The sequence below is a fragment of the Octopus sinensis genome, linkage group LG3, assembly GCF_006345805.1.
Source record: "Octopus sinensis linkage group LG3, ASM634580v1, whole genome shotgun sequence".
NCBI lineage: Eukaryota > Metazoa > Mollusca > Cephalopoda > Octopoda > Octopodidae > Octopus > Octopus sinensis.
This window is the reverse complement of record NC_042999.1, coordinates 62,676,160-62,696,716: the sequence shown is the minus strand read 5'-3', so window position 1 is coordinate 62,696,716 and position 20,557 is coordinate 62,676,160. Positions and strand designations below refer to the sequence as shown.

The 20,557-nt window shown below is 35.2% G+C and overlaps 1 protein-coding gene across 3 annotated transcripts in view; it reads left to right on the top strand.

Moving 5' to 3' along the window:
- The window catches only part of LOC115209881 (next to BRCA1 gene 1 protein), a 68,722-nt gene extending 48,520 nt beyond the window's left edge, over positions 1–20,202 (top strand). The window contains exons 14-20 of one of the 3 annotated variants that reach the window (XM_036501034.1): positions 900–1,206; positions 3,552–3,719; positions 5,737–5,970; positions 8,306–8,882; positions 17,547–17,658; positions 19,676–19,739; positions 19,788–20,202. In XM_036501034.1, coding sequence (XP_036356927.1) covers positions 900–1,206; positions 3,552–3,719; positions 5,737–5,970; positions 8,306–8,882; positions 17,547–17,658; positions 19,676–19,739; positions 19,788–20,134 — 1,809 coding nt within the window. In that variant the 3' untranslated portion in view covers positions 20,135–20,202. Of the gene's footprint in view, positions 1–899; positions 1,207–3,551; positions 3,720–5,736; positions 5,971–8,305; positions 8,883–17,546; positions 17,659–19,675 lie in introns of all 3 variants that reach the window. The other 2 variants (XM_029778460.2, XM_029778461.2) reach the window with 2 other exon arrangements.
- Positions 20,203–20,557: the final 355 nt, after the last annotated feature.

The window sequence follows — 20,557 nt, the reverse complement described above, 5'->3', positions numbered from 1 at the left end:
TCAAAGGCTACTTTTAAATTTTTCTTTTAGTCAGTGTCTTGAATGAATGAGTTGCAGTTTTGTATTTGTTTGATGCAAGCACCAAGCTAATCTCTACCTGCTATTTATGTTCTTACGTCAATATTCAGATATCGTCATCATTGTTTCGGTCCATTATCTGACAAATTAGGAAATGTGTACAACAGCAAAATGTTTTATTTTCATAAATGTTGCTTACATATCAAATCTGATTTCAGGTCTTAATTTTTAAATGGATCAGATTTTTTCTTTTTGTATTTTATATACTATTCATAGAAAAATCAAAAGCTATTCATATGAAGGTGCATAACTCTGGTTAGAGTGTCAGGCTCACAATCATGAGGTAGTGAGTTCGATTCCCAGACTGGGCTGTGTGTTGCGTTCTTGAGCAAGACACTTTATTTCACATTACTCCAATTCACTCAGCTGCAGAAATGAGTTGTTACATCACTGGTGCCAAGCTGTATCGACTTTTGCCTTTCGCTCAGATAATATCAGTGGCCTGGAGAGGCAAGGCTGGTATGCATGGGTGACTGCTGGTCTTCCATAAACAACCTTGCCTGGACTTGTGCCTTGGAGGGAACTTTCTAGCTGCAATCCCATGGTCATTCATGACCGAAAGGGGTCTTTACGCTTTATACTATTCATAGAAAAAAAAGCAACTTATTTTTGTTTTTGAAATTTGTCTTTATATTTTATTAAAAGGCTGTGAACTAGTATAAATGTAATTTTGTCCTCTATCTTTTGTGGTCAATTTTGCCTTTTATTTGTCTATGGTTGATGAAATTACTACCACTGTTTATTGATTTAATTAATTATACTCTGCCTTCACAAAAATTATCTCTGTTAAATTATATTTTTCATGAATTATTGTTTCACAGGAACTTGGTGATTATCCTGGGAGTGAAAAAAGCCAATCAGCATGTGTTGATGGTGCAAGTGTGCCAGCTGCTGAGAAGCAGATAGAGGAGGAGTCAGCACCAACCAGTGCCACCATGACCAAGAAAGGTGACAATGTTGAAGTATTAAACTCTGTTGTGGCAGGTGCTATGGCTAAGTTGACGATGGAATCACCAAGTGTTAATTGCCATTTGGGGCAAGACCTACTGTCTTTTGAGAATTTGAATATGCACAGCCGGTCTACACCAAAGGCTTCTCACACAGCCACCCCAAATAATACACCATTAGGTAAGCTACACATAAATTGTACTTTATCACTGATTTAGTCTAGGGTGTAAGGGGAGATCATATATTTTGATTTAATGTAATTCCAATGGATGGATAGTTTGCCCTTTGATAAAACAATTCCTATTATCATTTAATCAGTCAAAATGAAACTCGGGCCATTTCACACAGCTCAACTATTACAAGTGCTTGTATTCTCTGATACAGATATTCCTTATCACAATGGAAAATTGGATGCAAAATTACATTAAAAAAAAATTAACTCTGTTCTTTTATTTTCTCTTACTGACTGTCTTGCTAAGATAGTGAAATACAGAAAAAGGTTTTTCTGCATTCTCATATCCACAGTGTCATTCTCTCCCTTCATCTTGGACATACCTGTAAAACAATTCCCTTCACTGCTTGCACAGCAATTTTAACTGAATTATTGCCATGTATCCAAAGTAGGATAATGGGTTTTTTTTTCTTGTTTTGCTATTTTTTTTTTATTGCAAGAGATTTGGAAACCTGTTCAAATGTTGGTGTGCTACTAATTTGTTTGTTACTAGTTTATAATTCCATTCTTGGAGCTATTAACTAAAATCTCTTCAGTCCCTTTTGTAAATGTTAGATTAAAACAGTAAGGATTGCTTCTATTGTGCTAGAGTTATTGAACAGCTATGTTTTATTTGTTGTAAATGGTATTTATAGGATATACTTGAAAACAAACTGTACCTAAGATATAGTCCATTCTTGGCAGTTGAAATAGTATCACTATTATCACAGCAAGTGTCAGATCTTATACTCATCTGGTCATATTACCTTGTTATATGAAACCATATATGGTTTCATATAGAAGCATATTGTTGGTATAATGCTGAGGGTCACTACATGTTGTAGCTATGCTATTGGGTACAGCTACAACAGCATTTATAAAAATTGAATGTGGCCGATGCCAGCATCACCTTGGCTGGCATGTAAAAAGCACCAACTGATCGTGGCTGTTGCCAGCCTCCTCTGGCCCCTGTGCTTGCGGCACGTAAAAAGCACCCACTACATACATGGAGTGGTTGGCGTTAGGAAGGGCATCCAGCTATAGAAACACTGCCTGATCAGACTGGAGCCTAGTGCAGCCTCCTGGTTTCCCAGACCCCGGTCGAGCCATCCAACCCATGCTAGCATGAAAACGGACGTTAAATGATGATGTACCTTAAATAGCCAAATTGGATTTTTTTTTTCTTACAGAGTGTAAAATGAGTAGAAATTTAGGATCACCTGATATAAAAAACTTACATCTACTCTACAGTTGTTGCCAGCATTTGGATTGTTTCTTTCATAGGCATAATAGAATAAATTTATGAATATTTTTGCTATTTTTGTGCTGGCTGTGTCACTTTGTCTTTTATAATCTGCCAGGAATCAAAATGTATGTAATTAAAGCTGTCTATATGAAGTAAAGTGGATAGACTTTTTCTAACCAAAAACTATTTCATACCAAATTTAACTGAAGCCAGCTTTCCCTTGTTGTATTGTTTAATGTTTATAATTTTTTTTTCTTGCACAAAAATGGATAAAAGAGGTAGAGAGATCTCTGGTAGAACCAAAACTTCAAATATGCTATATTTACAGGAATAGTTGGCAATAGGAATACTTTATGAATTGAAATCCATGAACAGCTGAGCTGGCTCATTAGATGTAGTAAATAATTTCTATTATCTAGATGATCTAATTAGTATTGGACATGGTTATATTAATTGTGTAAAGCTAGAGCAAAAAAAAAAAAATGAAGTGGCAGGATGGAAGTTTTTTTTCTTATTACTTCTGTTGGCATTGATTTTCCTCTGTGAAAGTTAGACTGTATAAAGCATGTGTAAAGAATGTGTTTCTATAGACCACTGACATTATATGTGGAGGGTCTGTAGAGCCTAACAGATGGACCACATATGATTCATTTAATGTGTAATGTCAGCTTGCATGCAGGGCACAATAGCAGGCTGGTGGATTGGTGATGCAGTTATAGCTTCTGCCGATATACACAGGACTGAACCAGTTGTGCTTGTGTGTATCCATGATGCAAATTTCTTGTAAGTACTGGACAAAAGAGTGTTATATGCTGACAGTGGTAGAAGTAGGCTTCAGAAGATATAAAACGTGATGAATTTAAATTTTTGGATTCTGGGTCTTACAAGATCAGCAAGGATTGAAATGAACGGAAATATGGCTGAACTAGACACATTTGACTCGTGCAAGCATGAAGAAACAGCCATAAAATAATTTTTTAATATATGCTATTTTATTTTATTCTGTGATGTTAATTTGCTTTTCTGTGGTTTGCCTGGTTTATTGAATGTTATGTGCACCTGTGACAGATGTGAGCCCTCCCAAGTCACCTACCCCTGATATGGACCAGCTTACAGTTTCCAACAGCAGCAGCAGTAGTAGCAGCGTGGCATTGTTGCCTGATGAACTTGATACAGACTACAATCCTTTTGCAAAAGATTGGGCACAAAACTTTGGTAGTTTCTACCCTAAAAGAGGTAGGTGGATTGATGTTGCATTATAGATTGCATTGTCTGTATATCTGTGTGTGTGTGTTGTTGCTGTAGTTTAGCTCCAATTGACCTATGATTGAGCAAACCCATTATCAAATGTGTACCCTACAATCATAAGGTCCCAATTTGATTCCACTGCATCATAAGTGCCTGCTACTATATCCTTGCAATGGCATGACCCGAGGTTTGTAAGTGAAATTGGGTAGACAGATGAAACTCTACTTGTAATTCAGTGGCCCAGCTTCACTGCAGTCTGTGTCAAGCTGATTCTTTCCAAGCATTATGTCAAGAAGGGGCTGGGGAATATTTAGCCACTTAATTCAGTGAGTATGTTGGTCCATTATTTGAGTAACTTGGAACACTGTGTATATGTATATAATATAATACACACACTTTAGAAGTAGAAATTCAATAATTCCAAACACACTTTCTTGATTATTAGTCACCTGATGGTTGCATGTAAACCATTTTCATATATATTCTATTCATGTGCTCATGCTCACATGTGTATACACACACATAAACATTTAATGGTAGGGCTAACATGCTGCCTGGTTTAATACCACCACCTTGGATGCACAATATAGTTTTAGAAGTATTAAAGGCGGTGAGCTGGCAGAATCGTTAGCACACCAGACGAAATGCTTAGTGGTATTTCGTTTGCTGTTATGTTCTGAGTTCAAATTCTGCTGAGGTCGACTTTGTCTTTCATCCTTTCAGAGTTGATTAAATAAGTACCAGTTACACACTGGGTCGATGTAATTGACTTAATCTCTTTGTCCTTGTTTGTCCCCTCTATGTTTAGCCCCCTCCCCATACTTTGGGCAATAAAGAAATAAATATAGTATTAGAAGTACCAATGTTGCTAGTCTGGACATAGGATAGTAACATTAAAGGACAGTAGCCTTGATAAATCATGGCTGCTGTCCTTCATCTCCTGACTAATTACTAAAGGTAGAGCTGAAGACACATACATGTAAGTGCATGTGCAAAACATTTTTCTATTTTCTACCTCAACTATAAGCAAGCATGTATGTGTGGTTTTTCCAATGATATTTTGCAGTTTTGTTTTGTATTTCTTTTTCCTTCCCTTATCTGTTGTACAGAATTAACTTTATATACTGAGCCTATTTTATTTTAGTTTTTTTTCTGTTTGGTTTCCTAAAATGGGTTTTAGTAACTTTGCCAATGAAATTTGTCATGTCCTGTTCTTTTTGTTTATTGGTTTAATGGCCTTGTGGTTAAGAAATTCAATTTGCAATCACATGGTTCTGAGTTCAGTTTCATTGCACAGCATCATTTATATATATATATATATATAAGCATGTATACACACATATGCAGTCATTTATTTCAGCTGGGTACTTATTTTATTAATCTCTTTGCCTAACCTCATAGTTACAGGATATAAAGTTATCTAACATAAATACAATAGCAGTGTAAATGTATGTGCATATACACACACAAACTCTGTGTGTGGGATGGTCTTTTTTCTGTCAATCAAATTCTACTCACAAAGTATTGGTTTGTAATTCCAATGTTTGTAATAGGAAACACTTTGCAGAAGGTGTGTTGCATAACGGGATTGAACACAGAATTATGTAGATGCATAGAAAACTTTTAACTACATGGCCATTCTGTATAAATTTATGCAGAGGGATTGTCAGTGATCAGTTAGTATTATACACCATAAAATATCAAAGTTTTATTGTGTATCTATCAACAAGAAATAAAACGAAAGCAAATTGGTGTGTGTGTGTGTGTGTGTACACGTGTGTATGTGTGTCTTTGTTGTAGATGGTTGTCATGACTGCATCATGATGTTGCTGTCACCACACAATCTCAAATCGGGTCACTTGCAAACAAAGTATAACTCTGAAATATAAAAGTTTATTTCTATATCTTTTCTTTTTACTCTAATGGGGCTTTTTTTCTTTTAGTTTTAAAGATATAAACAATAAAAATATAAAATGAAATTTTTTTATGAAAAAAAATTCTTTAGATTTGGAAGCTGATGTAGAATCACTTGATACCCTGAGTGATGATGAATTGAGTCAAAGTGACAGCGACTTCTACATCGTACCACTACCAGACTGTTTCGATCCAATGAAACCCTTGCAGCCAAGAACATCGGAAGGTGCTGGGTCAAGTGAACCTCACTTGGATACAGAGCTTGGACAAGTGGACAATAACCATAACACCATAGTTAGCAATAACAACACTGAACATTCACCTGGTAAGTTCCAACACTTCTCAGATATTTTAACACCTAGAATTCTGTTTTATTGAGTGTCGAATAATCCACTGGGTTATTTGAAAAAACTTGATATTCACAAGAGTTCTGTAAGAAGTACTTCAGTGGAGGAAACTTCCACATCTACTGCATGCTTTGTATTTGACTCCACATTGCTACACTCACGGAGTGGTTGGTGTTAGGAAGGGCATCCAGCTGTAGAAACACTGCCAAATCAGACTAGAGCCTGGTGCAGCCTCCATGGCTTCCAGACCCCAGTCGAACTGTCCAACCCATGGTAGCATGGAAAACGGACGTTAAATGATGATGATAATTGCATATAGTCAAAAAATCCCTTTCTACTCTATCAGGCCACATGCCAAATGCAAAAGCAACTCCACTTCCTTCAAACTAACAAGTCCACTGAACTTGACACTGTTCCGTACAATGCATGCTACTAACCAAACATTTCAATCTCACTCTCTACAAGATCTATCAAAGTATTTGCACACCATTTCAGTATCTCAAAGATGAAAGAGATCCATTAACAACAATCTTCTCTAACATCTTAAATCACCCTCTCTCCTTAGTGACCACCAGTACACCTTTCATAAAATCAGATCCATTGAAGAGTTCTCTCCAGTGTCACCTGTAGGCTCTCTCAACTTCAAGGTGTTTGGTGAAAGTAGTTACAGTGCCCTCAACATCAACAAGGCTTTTGATCATGTCTGGCACAGAAAAAACTAACAAAGCTGCCCATCTATGACTACAATGTGTCAGCACATGCTGAGGAAGCTCTCTCAAGCCTACAATCTATTAACTCTGGCATCCTCTAAGATTTGCTTTTTATTCATCAAATATCTTAATATCAGCATGACATCCATTTCTATGCAGATGATACTAATCTTACCTCATGATCTGCTGCACCCAAATATCATTACTTGCATCCTATCCCCTCACACCAAATTTGTTCTCAGTCCATGAACAGATACTTCAAAACATCTTCAGTGGGTTTATACCAATCTTGGCTCCTTCTGCAGTATAAAGACACAATGCACTAAACATTTCTAGGAAACATTGTTGTACCTCACTTCTCCTAAACATGGAACAGCAGGTTACTAGAACCTTCAAATCAATACAAAGAATAGTCCTCACTGTGACTGAGGATCTCTCCTGGCATACGCACACCCTCAATATAAAAAACATTCTCACAAAAAAAAAAAAAGAAAAAGGCCTTCCTTCTCAGCCCAAAATTAATTTAGCACTCAACTTGTACCAATTCTCTACAAAGTTCAACTAAGACTTTCAATAGATGGTGCTGTTTTACACAAACATCTTTGACCATATTCATAGAAAGGCCACTTGACTGATTAATGTGAAGTTGCTCACTATTACACTCCAACTTCTGATCCACAGTCTTTTAGTCTCCTCTTTTAGCTTTTCCTACTTCTACAATGGCTGCTGTTTGTTGGGGCGGGCTGACCTCATGTTACATTTACTGCGAAACTCCTGACTCGCTTCTCGACCTTGCCATTCACTATTGCATTCATCATCCAGGCCCCCACACTAACTTACACATTCTATCTGAATGTTGGTCCACTGGAATTCTCTCCTTGCACATGTTGTCTTGTCTGTTATTGATTGTTCAAGAGGAACATTGTGTCAATCTCACTGGTCTTGGAGAGCCTGTACAAGCTATAGGTACACATACCTACACACACACACACACATTGCCCCTTCAGACTAAACCAATAAAAAAAAAAAGAGAAACAGAGACCGGCTAAAACCCTCCACTTCCACTGAACTAAACTATATTCACAGGTAGTGGATCTATAATCTTATGAAATACTATTGTCGACTTTACAGTGCTGTTACATACAATGTGGGTTACATTGTCTTATGATATTTGTTTCCAGCTTACTTATAACTAATGTTAGTTATTGATGTGAAGGCGCATGGTTCAGTGGTTAGATCATTGGGCTCACAACCATGAGGTAGTGAGTTTGATTCCCAGACTAGGCTGTGTGTTGTGTTCTTGAGCTCAGCTGTAGAAATGAGTTGTGACATTACTGATGCCAAGCTGTATTGACCTTTGCCTTTCCTTTGAATAACATCAGTGGCATGGAGAGGGAAGTCTGGTATGCACAGGCGACTGTTGGTCTTCCATAAACGATGTAACTTTCTGGGTTTGATCCCATGGTCATTCATGACCAAAGGGAGATTTTACCCTTGTTATTGATGGTGTTATTTTTTGAAAATTTAATGTAAATTCTTTGTTTTGTTTACATTTAATACTAGCTATTGTAATTGCAATGGCTTTCTCTTATTATTATTTCAGCATCTGCAGCATCTGTGGATGAACTGATGACCTGTGCTGATGTTAACTTTCCTCCGCCTCTTTTGCACCCAACATTGGCAAATACAGACTGCAATAAAGAAGTGGAAGCTGCAGCAGGCGGCAAAGCAGCTGCCTCCTCTCCGAGCGGTGACAATGTTATGCAGCCATTGCTTGCTCATTCAGGCATTTCAGCTGCAGGTGCTGCTGCAGCTGGGGACTGTGTTGAGACCACTTCTAACAGGAGAGCCCACCATCACTACCACCACCAACAGCAGCACCACCAACACCTCCACCAACAACAGCAGCGGGAACATCACCAGCAACAACAACAACAGCAACGGGATCAGCAGCAACAGCAGATGCGGGAGCATCAACAACAGCAGCAGCAGCAGCCACAACAGCAACCAGCAGCACAGCAACAGCAGCAGCAGCCACAACAACAATCTGCCGGTGCACCTGCTGAATTGGGCCACTGTGCCATGCCGCCGGAACAGCCTACAACAGGCCCATGCGACATTAATGCAGCAATTGCTGCCGACAGAGAAGATCCTTTACACAGGGATACATTAGCTTCAAGGTAGACATCATGTCATTTGAAGGGCAAATAATTCTCTTCATTTATTCTGTGTGTGTGTGTGTCTGTCTGTGTGTTTGCATAGCAAAAAAAGCCATCTTTAGCATTTGAAACATTTCAACTTTTATAGGTGTAGTCTTATTCTTTAGAAACCTTATGTAATAATACACACACATGCACGCACACACACACACACACACATATATGTATGTGTGAGTGTATATGTGCACACTTGTATTTTGAATAGTAATGTTTGGGTATAATTAATGTATGCATGTATCGTCTTCTGTTTAATAGCCAATATCAATTTTTATGTAACACTGTAGGATAGGAATTCAATACAACAAAATACTAGCTTTACACTAAAATAATTTTTTTAAAAAATTAAAACTGGATAAACCTCAGCTAAGGTGGAATTCTTATCCTTTTGCTTTTTTTAGAAAACTTTTTTTTGTTAGACCTGTTTGTCATAACCTCAAAATTGTTTTAGATGAAGTCTAGAAGTATACTCTTAAATAGAATTAGCAGAGACTGTGACTCTTAATTATTTAAATACTGGCAAAAAGTATTTCTTAATGTCTTGACATCCCCAGGTTCTTTTTGTATATGAAAATTCTAACATAAACAGGAAAAACAGAAGGCTCTGATGTTTCTTCCAATGTGCCTTCATATATATATTTACATGATTTTTATATGCATATATAAAAACCTTATCTTATCAATGACAATCATTTTGATAATAATTATTAGATGTGATTTATAATCCCAAAACACAATTGTAGAAACTGTCTTTTGTGTGCAATTGTTGGTTAATATCTAGTTTGAGTTCAAGTTTATATCTGAGGCTCTGTGTGAGAATTATAGATTCTGATTGAATATTCTTATGATCAATGACATTTTAACCATGATCCTCTTATTTATTTTTTTTTTGTGCATAACATGTCCAAAACTGCAGTATATCTTCCTTTTAAGATAACATGTAATTTGAGGATTTGGTTTCCATTTCTGTCAGCTTGAGTAATTTCAGATATCTCTCTCTCTATATATATTGTACATGTTAATTCAAATGCCTCAGGCATGGTGTGACATTTAAGTATTTCTAACCCTCTCTATCTCTACCTTTGTCAGTAACAAGGTTATCAAGCAAGTAACCATAATTCTTGTAGATCTAATTAATTTAATTTCTTTAAGTTAAACCAACAGTAAAAAAAATTGAACTGTTTTTACATGGAAGTCTCTCAGAGTTCATGTCAGTTTGAATTGAGCTGGCCTAATTTCTTGATCAATGAAATTGCGTTAGATTTTTTTAAAAACATAGTCATGGTCTTATGGGTCTGCTCGCTATGTTCTTTAAGTTCTTGTTTCTAGTTTGTTTTATTTCTAAGTAACCAATTTTTCTTTGTTTAAACTTTCTTGTAGATTTATAAAGAACTGCTTTTGAAATTGTTGATGGTAACTAAATAGAATATAGAGTGATATGCACTCTATAATTTTATGATTGGTATCTCTAACGCTTTTCGTAATATTATGTATGATGGCTTGAGAAATTTTTGACTAATTATGTTTTGGTTAGTATTGGATTGTCTTGTGTTATTATGTTCTGGCTCTCTTACTTTCTGAGTTCAAATCCTGCTAATGTCAACTTCACTTGTCAGTCAAGTATTGGGAGTCAATGTATTCAACTAACTCCTTGTACCTAGAAAAGAAACTTATCAATGCTAATGCTGACAAGGTGATGTGGGTTGATAGGAATGTTTCTGAATAGCCGAAAGAAAAGTAATTGTATAGCTTGCTTTATTGATCTTTTTGTTAGCTCAATAAAAATAAACTTTAGTGTTTCCTGCACCTCCCCAATAGACACAAACCTTGCAAAATCTCGATTCAAGTTCAGAAGAAATATTTGGAATCCCTTGATTCAATATTTTCTTTCTTTGCACTTCATGATTTCAGTGAGTTTGCTTTCAATTTTTAAAATTTTCTTCCTTTCATTACATTTAGCTAGTTATACACTAGAAACTACCACTCTGATGTTCAGTATACATTTCTGAAAAGACATAGAAAAAAAAAAAGCTTAGAAATTTGAAACTATCAATAAATTAGTAGCAGGATTTAAGAGGTTTTTAATTTCTTGGTATTCTCTTGAATGATACTCACATAACTTTTAATTTGTTTTGAAGTTGTACATGTTAGATGATTTGATTGGATATTGTGTGTTGGAACTGAAACAATTATATCTTGGATGAATCATGTTAGACATTTAAAATACACATTTTATAAGAACAAGTGTAAAATAAGACATGATCCCCATCACCAAGTATGTTTTATGTAAACTGTTAATTCATTAATCTATTTTTACTATGCAGTCTTTTGGAAGTAAAGATATATATTGTTAGAATTTACTATAAAACAAACCTGTCTCTTCTTATTTTAAGCTGTAAAGAAAAAGCCCTAAAAATATCTGAATAAAGTTTTATTCCCTTTTAAAATGTGTTTTGGTTATGGATATATATTAAGAATTTCTAGGTTGTGATTTTTACAGGAGTTTCATTAATAACTCATCATTATTATCACCAACTTTACTTACACCAATTCTTTATTATGATTGTGGGCTAAACACATTATGCCTTTTGTCCAGAGTTTTCTTCTTGAAATTCCTTTCTAGTTCTTGTTTTGTAGAACTTGGAGTTAACCACTTATATATGAAGTAAATTATAATAGCAGTTAGTGAAAATTAGTCCACCTTTGTATGTGTTTGTGTGAGATAAATTGGAAATACTTCTTTCAAGTATGTGTTGAAATTATGATTATAATTTTTATTTAGAAAATTCCTACTTCTGAGTTTAGATTTTCATGTCTATGTACCTCCTTGTTATACTGTTAAAACTACAAGAATTTTCCAAAATCTCTCTACATTTCTAATATTAATCACATACAGTTGTGGCCAAAAGTTTGGAACGTTTTTTTATAAATTAAAATTGTTATGCCCAAGTACAATTCGATTCAAATTTATACAACGTAGAGATATACTTACCTAATAACTGCTCTGATGGTCCAATATCTAGAAGAAAAAATAGGCAAAATCAAAAATATAGTTCTAGACCAAATATTGCTTGCTTTTAATATAACCATAGGCATTTAATATAAAGATTCTAATTCTAAAATTCTAAAATTCAGGCCTATGTTCCAAACATGGCTGTAAATTTAAAATTTGGTTTCATGTGTTCTTCATTTTTCTGGCTTCATTGCACTTCAAATGTTGATGCCTGCTTGGCAATTTCAAACAAACTTCTTCATTTCCATATTTAAGAGATGAGGAATTATGTACATTATTTACATTTGACGGATATTTGTTCTCATCTTCTTTATTGTTAACACAACGTTTTGGCTGATATACCCTCCAGCTTTCTTCAGGTGTCTTGGGAGAAATTTCAAACCTAGGTTCTCATTCCTAAGGTATTTTTCGATATTGTTAATGTGCAGGTTACTGCTGGGAATTGAACCCAGAATCTTGGGGTTAGTAGCCCGCGCTCTTAACCAATACGCCATATGCCCATAGGCAAATCTTGTATGCCCACGGGCATATGGCATAGTAGCTAAGAGCGCGGGCTACTGATTCCGAGTTCGATTCCAAGCAGTGACCTGAACAATAATAATAATATCGAAAAATACCTTAGGAAATGAGAACTCGGGTTCAAAATTTCCCAAGACACCTGAAGAAGGCTGGAGGGTATATCAGCCAAAACGTTGTGTTAACAACAAACATCCGTCGAATGTAAATAATGTAAAAATCTTCATGGTCAACATATGTAAATGAAGCTGCTGCTTTTACAAAGCTCCAAGCTATAAAAATTGTTTGCATTAAGAAAGCCTCCATAATGTATCCTCCTACATCGTGTATAAATAATTTTGCAGAGGACGTTAGATCTATTTATGAGTGTTTTCTTATTTAGATTTTTAAGTATGTGTGTATAGTATCCAGCCATGAGCTGCATCTGTTGAGACTTGTGCAGGTTGTGTTGATAATACAAACCATATTCCAACTTTGGCAATGGTCGTATGGTTAAATATATTCATTAATTATTCTCATATGGCACTTCTGGGATAATACACGCACATACATGCCCACCCACATAGATAAAAATTATCACTCTTGAAAACTTGAAGAAATTGTAATAGTACTTACACTGTATGTGTGTGTATGAGAGGGTATTTGTATTTCTCAAAAAAAAAAAAATTCATAACCAACAAAGAATGTTACTCTAGTTACATTTCAAAAGTCTGTCATATGGTCATTGCTGCTATATAAGTTTCTAGGTGACACAAACTAATTCATTTTGCTATTTTAAATGCTATATTTTAAGTCTCTCCCAAACAATGGAAAAAAACTCATTTGAGTTGTTTTGTTATTTAAGTCTACATTTCAAAGAAATTTTGTATACATTTGATATTTTCGGTTAACAAGCACAAAGAATAGATGTTATTTTACACATTTCTTAATTTACAGTTGCCTTTTATTTCCTGTGCAGAATTTAACAGGTTGAAATGTGTGTAATACTAATGTTTCTATCACTCCTAACTCCCACCACCTTTACCAAAATGATTTGGACTAAGAATCAGCCATTGCTTGTTGGCTTACTTTGCAGAGAAATTCATGCTGCACCATCTAGTCAATACACAAAAGCTTTGTGAATTATACATATACATTTGTTTTACTTGCATTTTCCCATGCTATATATGAGCAGGCATGCATACATCACCCATTGAGTTAGAGATATCACCAGAATACCCTGCAGGCACATCTTAAGGGTTTTGTGAAAGAACACATCAAGAGTTGTTTGTTGTGCCTTTTACCCAGAACAACAGGAAACTTGTCTGTCTGGCAAAACATGTAAATTTTTACTGCTTCTAGTGATAAGCAACATGTTCCTTATGGCAACTGTTTATATAGGCAAGTACCTGCAGCTTGATAGTACAGAGTATTTTTACCATGAGCAAAGATGCAGTGCTAATGATGGGGTGAAAACTGTTGGCGATGCTGCCTGACAACCAACTGTGAATTTCTCTCTCACACACACTTAACTACAAAAACTTAAAGCTGGAGCAAAAATTTGGTTTTATGATGATCATAATTATTTTTCCTTATGTGTATTAGAAATGTGTCATATTTTCAACTGGCTAATAAAACCAGTTTGTAGTGTTGGACCATCTAAAATACTTTGTCAAAGAACATAGTGTGTGTGTGTTTAGTTACGTTTTAGCAAAGAAATTCTACTTTCACTAATTCAATAGCTCATCTGAAACTCAGATTTGTTGAATTAGAAAAAGCAGGGTCTTCTTGTTAAAACATCAAATATGTAAAATATAACTGGTTTACAGTTATCTTTAACTTATATAGTGTCCTCTTTGATTTTTGATTCAAGAATTATATATATATATATATATATTATATATATATATATATATATATATATATATATATATATATATATCACATGACCGACCAGGCTATCAGATGTTGCTACACATCGCTGGTCACAATGTGCTTCGCATTGTTTTGCCTTCAAATGACGCCACTGGCTAAGCGAGCAGGCCAATATATATATATATATGTTCATAAAAAAGGAATATTGTTGACAGTGACTTTGAAGTTTCGGACAGTTGAAACCATCACCAGACTGCAGTCCAATGATGGGTTAACTGACTGAAACTTCGTCACTGTTAAGAATAAACATGTACTCTACAGAAGTATAGAGTAACCTCTCAGATTAACCCCTTACCTGGCAGAAACGAATATATGCGTTTTGACTGAAATCGTTTTTTTCCATCTCTGGCCAGTTAACTCGTCAAAAGATAGACTTGCCAAAATCGACAGCAAACGAGTTCCTTCGTCTAAAAACGGGTTAACTCGTTTCTGCCCAATGCCGTAATTTAAAATCAATATTATTGAATTAAAATTCATAATAAATAAGGTTTGAAATATACCTCGAAATCACCATTCAAAACATAGTAAAATAAAACAATTAAAAAACATTTATTTTCAAAATAATTGTTGGGTAAGGGGTTAATGTAAAATTTTATTTCACTATCACTAAACATAAAAAGAAACACAAGTATCCAGGCATAGAAACTATTGAAGCTCTATGTGATCCTCTGACTTGTCAGATCCTTTTGAACTGTCCAATCTGTTTCAGCATGTCAGATCTGTTAAATAATATCTACCAAATTAAGTTCAACAATAATATGTGATAGGAAAGTTTTTCTTTTTTCATCTAACTAACTCTGTCAGCTGTTTTCTACTTCCCGTTTTTGAGCTATTATACTTCTATTTTTAAGACATGAATACAAAGGATTGACGAAATTGTTAAGAGTATCAGAAAAATGCTTTGTGTTATTTATTCCAGCTCTTTACCTACTGGGTTCAAATCCTACTGTGAACAAGTTTGCATTTTGTTCATATAAGATAAAGTACCAGTCAAATACTGGGGTCAGAGGTACTGACTAACAGATACTCCTTAACATATTTTGGCCTTATTTACATTATTTACATTTGACAAATATTTGTCATCTTGTTTGTTGTTAACACAACATTTCGGCTGATACACCCTCCGGCCTTCATCAGGTGTCTTGGGGAAATTTCGAACCTGGGTTCTCATTCCTAAGGTATTTTTTGATATTATTATTATTATTTAGGTCACTGCTTGGAATCAAACTTGGAATCTTGCACTTTTAACCACTACTATTTTCCTTTCTTTCCTTAATACCAGTTCCCATATACTACTCATATCCGCACTCAGTCTGCTTAGGAGGTTGATGTTTCCAGTGGTGTTCTCTGGCTATTATTTTAACTTCATCCCACAGGGGGAGGTGGTCTCCATTTTCCCATACATGATCAGCTATACCTGATTTACCAATATCTCCTTGTGTCACAGCTTTGCGATGTTCGTCTGCCCTTATTTTGAGGGGGCAGCATGTTTTGCTTTGGTCGAATTCTCTTCTTTTGGTGGTTTTACTCGAAGGAGATATCTGAGAAGTGTTGTATTACTCTTGAATACTGTCCTGATGTCATATGGGCCAGATATCTTTTGTATCTTTTCGGAGAGGCCTTCCACTTTGGGTAGACAGACTGTGGACAGTTTATTGGCCTCATCCTCTCTATTCTTTATAATTGGAGTGGATAGTATACTTTAGGGGTAGTTGTTGTTTAACAGATCCTTATTGAGCATGGTCATTTCTTTGTGGTGTGTATCACAGTCGCTACTTATATTCTTTGCATGATGTTTTAGGCACTGAGCAATCCCTCTCTTTACACTGTATGGATGGTGGGAATTGAAGTTGAGGTATCGTCCAGTAAAGGTCGGCTTGCGGTATACAGATGTCCTGAAACCATACTTGGTGCATGTTATTAATACGTCCAGGAATGCCATCTGACTGTCTTTTTCCATTGTGAACTGTATGGACGGCTTTATTGAGTTCACATGATCTAACAGCACTTGGACATCTTCCTGGTGGGGCCAGTGTATAAAGGTGCCATCAACATATCGTAGCCATAGTGTTGGTTTTAGTGGTGTTGATCCTAAAGCCAAATTCTCAAAGTATTCCATGTATATATTGGCTAATATCAGTGATAATGGCGAACCCATTGCTAAACCCTCCTCTTGTTGATATATATCAGTGTCCGTTCTGAAGTAGTTTCTACACAGAAGGTCAACATTTCCATCAAGTTTCTTATTGGTATACTAGTGCATTCTTTTAGATGGGTATTTGTCACTAGTTTTTCTTGAATCACCGATAGTGCTTCACCAGTTGGGACTTTGGTGAAGAGACTTATCACATCTAGACTCACCATCTGGTTGGATTCAATGGGGGTATCCTTGATCAATTCTGTGAAGTGGGTGGAATACTTCACATATGATGTTGACTTTCCTGCTAATGGAGTGATTATATCCACAAGGAAGCAGCTCAGTGGCTTACATGAATGAACCTCTCCAGCTCACTATAGGACTTAATGGAATACCATCCTTGTGAAATGTAAATAATGTACATAATTCTTCATCTCTTAAATATAGAACTGTATTATATGTTGGTCTTGTTCCTAAATTAGAAATCATTATGAAGATCCATGAGTTCAAATGCCACTGAGGACAACTTTGCCTTTTGTCCTTTCAGGGTCAATAAAATAATGTACCAATTGAGCACTGGAGTTGATGTAATTTGCTAACCCACCAACTTGTGCCTAAGTTGAAAGAATTTGTGGGGAATAAATCTAGAACATCATACTACAAATTCTATTTTCTCTTTCTCATTGTCTACAAATCCACAAAGGACTGTATTTTTAGTATGTTAATTGGTTTCAACCGTACAGCTGTGACCATATCAGACCAAACTTTGTTTTCTCTTATTCTACTGATTTACATTTATTATTATTATTAAGGCAATGAGATGTCATTTTGCTTAGTAGCATTTTGTCTGTCTTTAAATTCTGCCGAGGTCAACTTTGCCTTTCAGGGTCAATAAATTAAGTACTAGTTGAATACTGGGGTTGATGACTAGCACCTTCCCTGAAAAATTTCAGGCCTTGTGCCTATAGGAGAAAAGATTATTATTATTATTTTTTTTTTTGAGTTATTCAACATCTTGCAAGTTGTTTCATTCTCTCTATTATTGCAGCCCAATTTTTCTTCCCAACCCACTAACCACAATGGCAGTACACGTCGCATCAAAAGTAGTACATGCATATTCTACTGCTAAAGATGCATTTTATTCTCTCCAAGCAAAGCCTGTAAGTATTATTCTTTATTCAACTCGTTTTAAATTCTTCATCAAAAATAGAAAGTGTAATGATCAAGTTCTTATGTATAAACATATGCATCATTATGTGTGTGTATGTATATATATATATATATACACACACATATATATATATACACACACATACATGTATGTATGTGCAGACACTCATATCCATACACATAAATATTCAGATATACACACATCACACATATGGGTGCAATTATGATGAAGTGATAAAGAAATTCACTTTCGCAGTTATGAACTGCCTCTTAAGTTACTATAACTCTGGGTCAAACTAAATCTTGAATGAAATGGGCTGGCTAAAACTGTGTTGAATCTGGTTTAAATGGTCAGCCTTGCCACTCATTGTTATGCTGATTCTGCCTAAAGATTTGAGTTAAAGCTACATGTGTGTGGAATATACTGTATTTTAACAAACAACTAGAAAACTTATTAAAACTACAAAATCTATTTTATATCACTCACACACACTCATCATGCATGACATATCTATCTATATAAACGATGAAACAATTATCATGTACATTGATCATATGTAAACAAATATATACATGGATTTATAATCACATTTTATGTCCATTTTTCCATGTTGGCATAGTCCTTTACTATCTCACACACAACAACAGAAAAAAAATAGGCATATTTGTTGCACTAGAGCATTTGTGGTAGACTTATATACATTTTAAAATTTGGCAGCAGACCTGAACTAAAAATATATCTAAAAGTATAGGGGGAAACAATTATATTCAGGTTATAGTGTGGCCCACCAGTTCACCACGGCATATTGGTTGCAGAGCATTGCACTAGAGAAATATTTGCCGATGCATTTAAAGGTCTCCTCTATTCAACATAATCACTGTTTCTTCTTTCCTTCAATTTACATAAATATATATACGCATCCCTAAGTGAAGCAATAGAAAAATGGATACAAAATAATGACATACAATCTCTCGTGTGTATGAAACCACCATTATATTTCGGTGTTATCAGAGATGTTTCATATTTCTTTATCACTCCTTTCAAAGAAAAATTGAAGAAAGAAAATATTGTAGGTCCTTCATCATTTCAAGACCTACTTATGTTTTGGAAGAAATGATTGTTATATTGTTATTCTAGGCAATAATCATTTGAATATTTGTATTCCAATGTCTTGAAAATATTAACAAACTAGGAAATTTGCTGTTTCAGAGAAAAATGAAGAACTAATTAAGAAAATTCTTCATGAAATATTAAAATCTGAAATATAGTCATATCTCTTAAAATATATGTTTGAGAGAAAAGCTGCTTTTCAAATATATAGTGCATGGTGTAGTGATTGTTTAAAGTTGTCAAATATAGGGCTCATGGACTGGATATAGGCTTTAGTAGTGTTGAGAGCAGGCCTGGCCAACTCGAATTACATTGTGGCTCACTTTAAATTGCAGAAAGTTTTTTGAGGGCCGCTTGTATACTTTATGTACTAATAGTCAAATAATCAAATTACAGAATCAAGAATTTTTCATACCTTTCATTTGCTTAAAATTATAAGCTACGCCTTACTGGCACTTGTGCTGGTGGCACGTAAAAAAACATTCGGGCGAGGTCATTGCTAGTTCCGCTGGACTGGCTCCTGTGCAGGTGACACGTAAAAAATACCATTTGAGCGTGGCTGTTGCCAGTACTGCCTGACTGGCCTTTGTGCTGGTGGCACGTAAAAGCACCCACTACACTCTCGGAGTGGTTGGCATTAGGAAGGGCATCCAGCTATAGAAACTCTGCCAGATCAAGATTGGAGCCTGGTGCAGCCATCTGGTTTGCCAGTCCTCAGTCAAATTGTCCAACCCATGCTAGCATGGAAAGCGGACGTTAAACAATGATGAAGATGAGGATACCTATCTGTCCATTCTAAATAATGGAAATAAGTGAAATGTCAGAAATAAAATGTGGCAAAAAAAAAAAACAAACCCCAAAACATCTTGCTATTAATTTTTGTTATTTCTCTGCAGGTTGATGGTGTAATTCAACAAGGACACTCTAATATGGCAACCAATTCTGCCTGGTCTCCGTCTACCAGAAAGCACGATGGCAAAGAACAGTACTGTCCTGTTTGTAGTGTTGTTGGTTGTGAGAAGCATGCTACTAACGTGAACAGCAACAGAAATGGTACTGGTGTTGATGAGACAGACTGTGTCACTTGTCTAATTGGTAATTGTTCAAAACACTCTGACCAAACAGATTCAAGTAAAAGCCGAGAAGCCACTGAATACAATGGACAGAAGCAATGGCCAAAACCTCACTTTCAGCGTGAACCTCAGTCACCTATGACCAAACTGATTGAGATGGGATTTGCTAATCGAGAGCTTAACCAGACCTTGTTGGATAAACACAACAATGATGTGCAAAAAGTAGTGCAAGAGATTCTCAGTACTGAAGATTTAAATAATTGGTCGACCAAGCGTCATTGATAGCCTCTTATCTTTTATTGTCTTCTATTTGCTGTTTTATATATATATATATTTTTTTTTTAATGAAACTTGTCTTAACTTATATATTCTTATATGTGTGTATATGTTCATGTATATATATATATATGCGAATGTATGTGTGTATATGTATATACATGTATATATATATATATGTGAATGTATGTGTATATGTATATACATGTATATATATATATATGTGAATGTATGTGTATATGTATATACATGTATATATATATAATGTGAATTTTTGTGTTTATATGTATATACATGTGAATGTATGCATATGTGTGTATATGTATATATATATATAGGTATATATATGTATAATGTATATATATATATATATTATGTATATATACATAATGTATATATATATAGGTATATATATATGTATATATATAG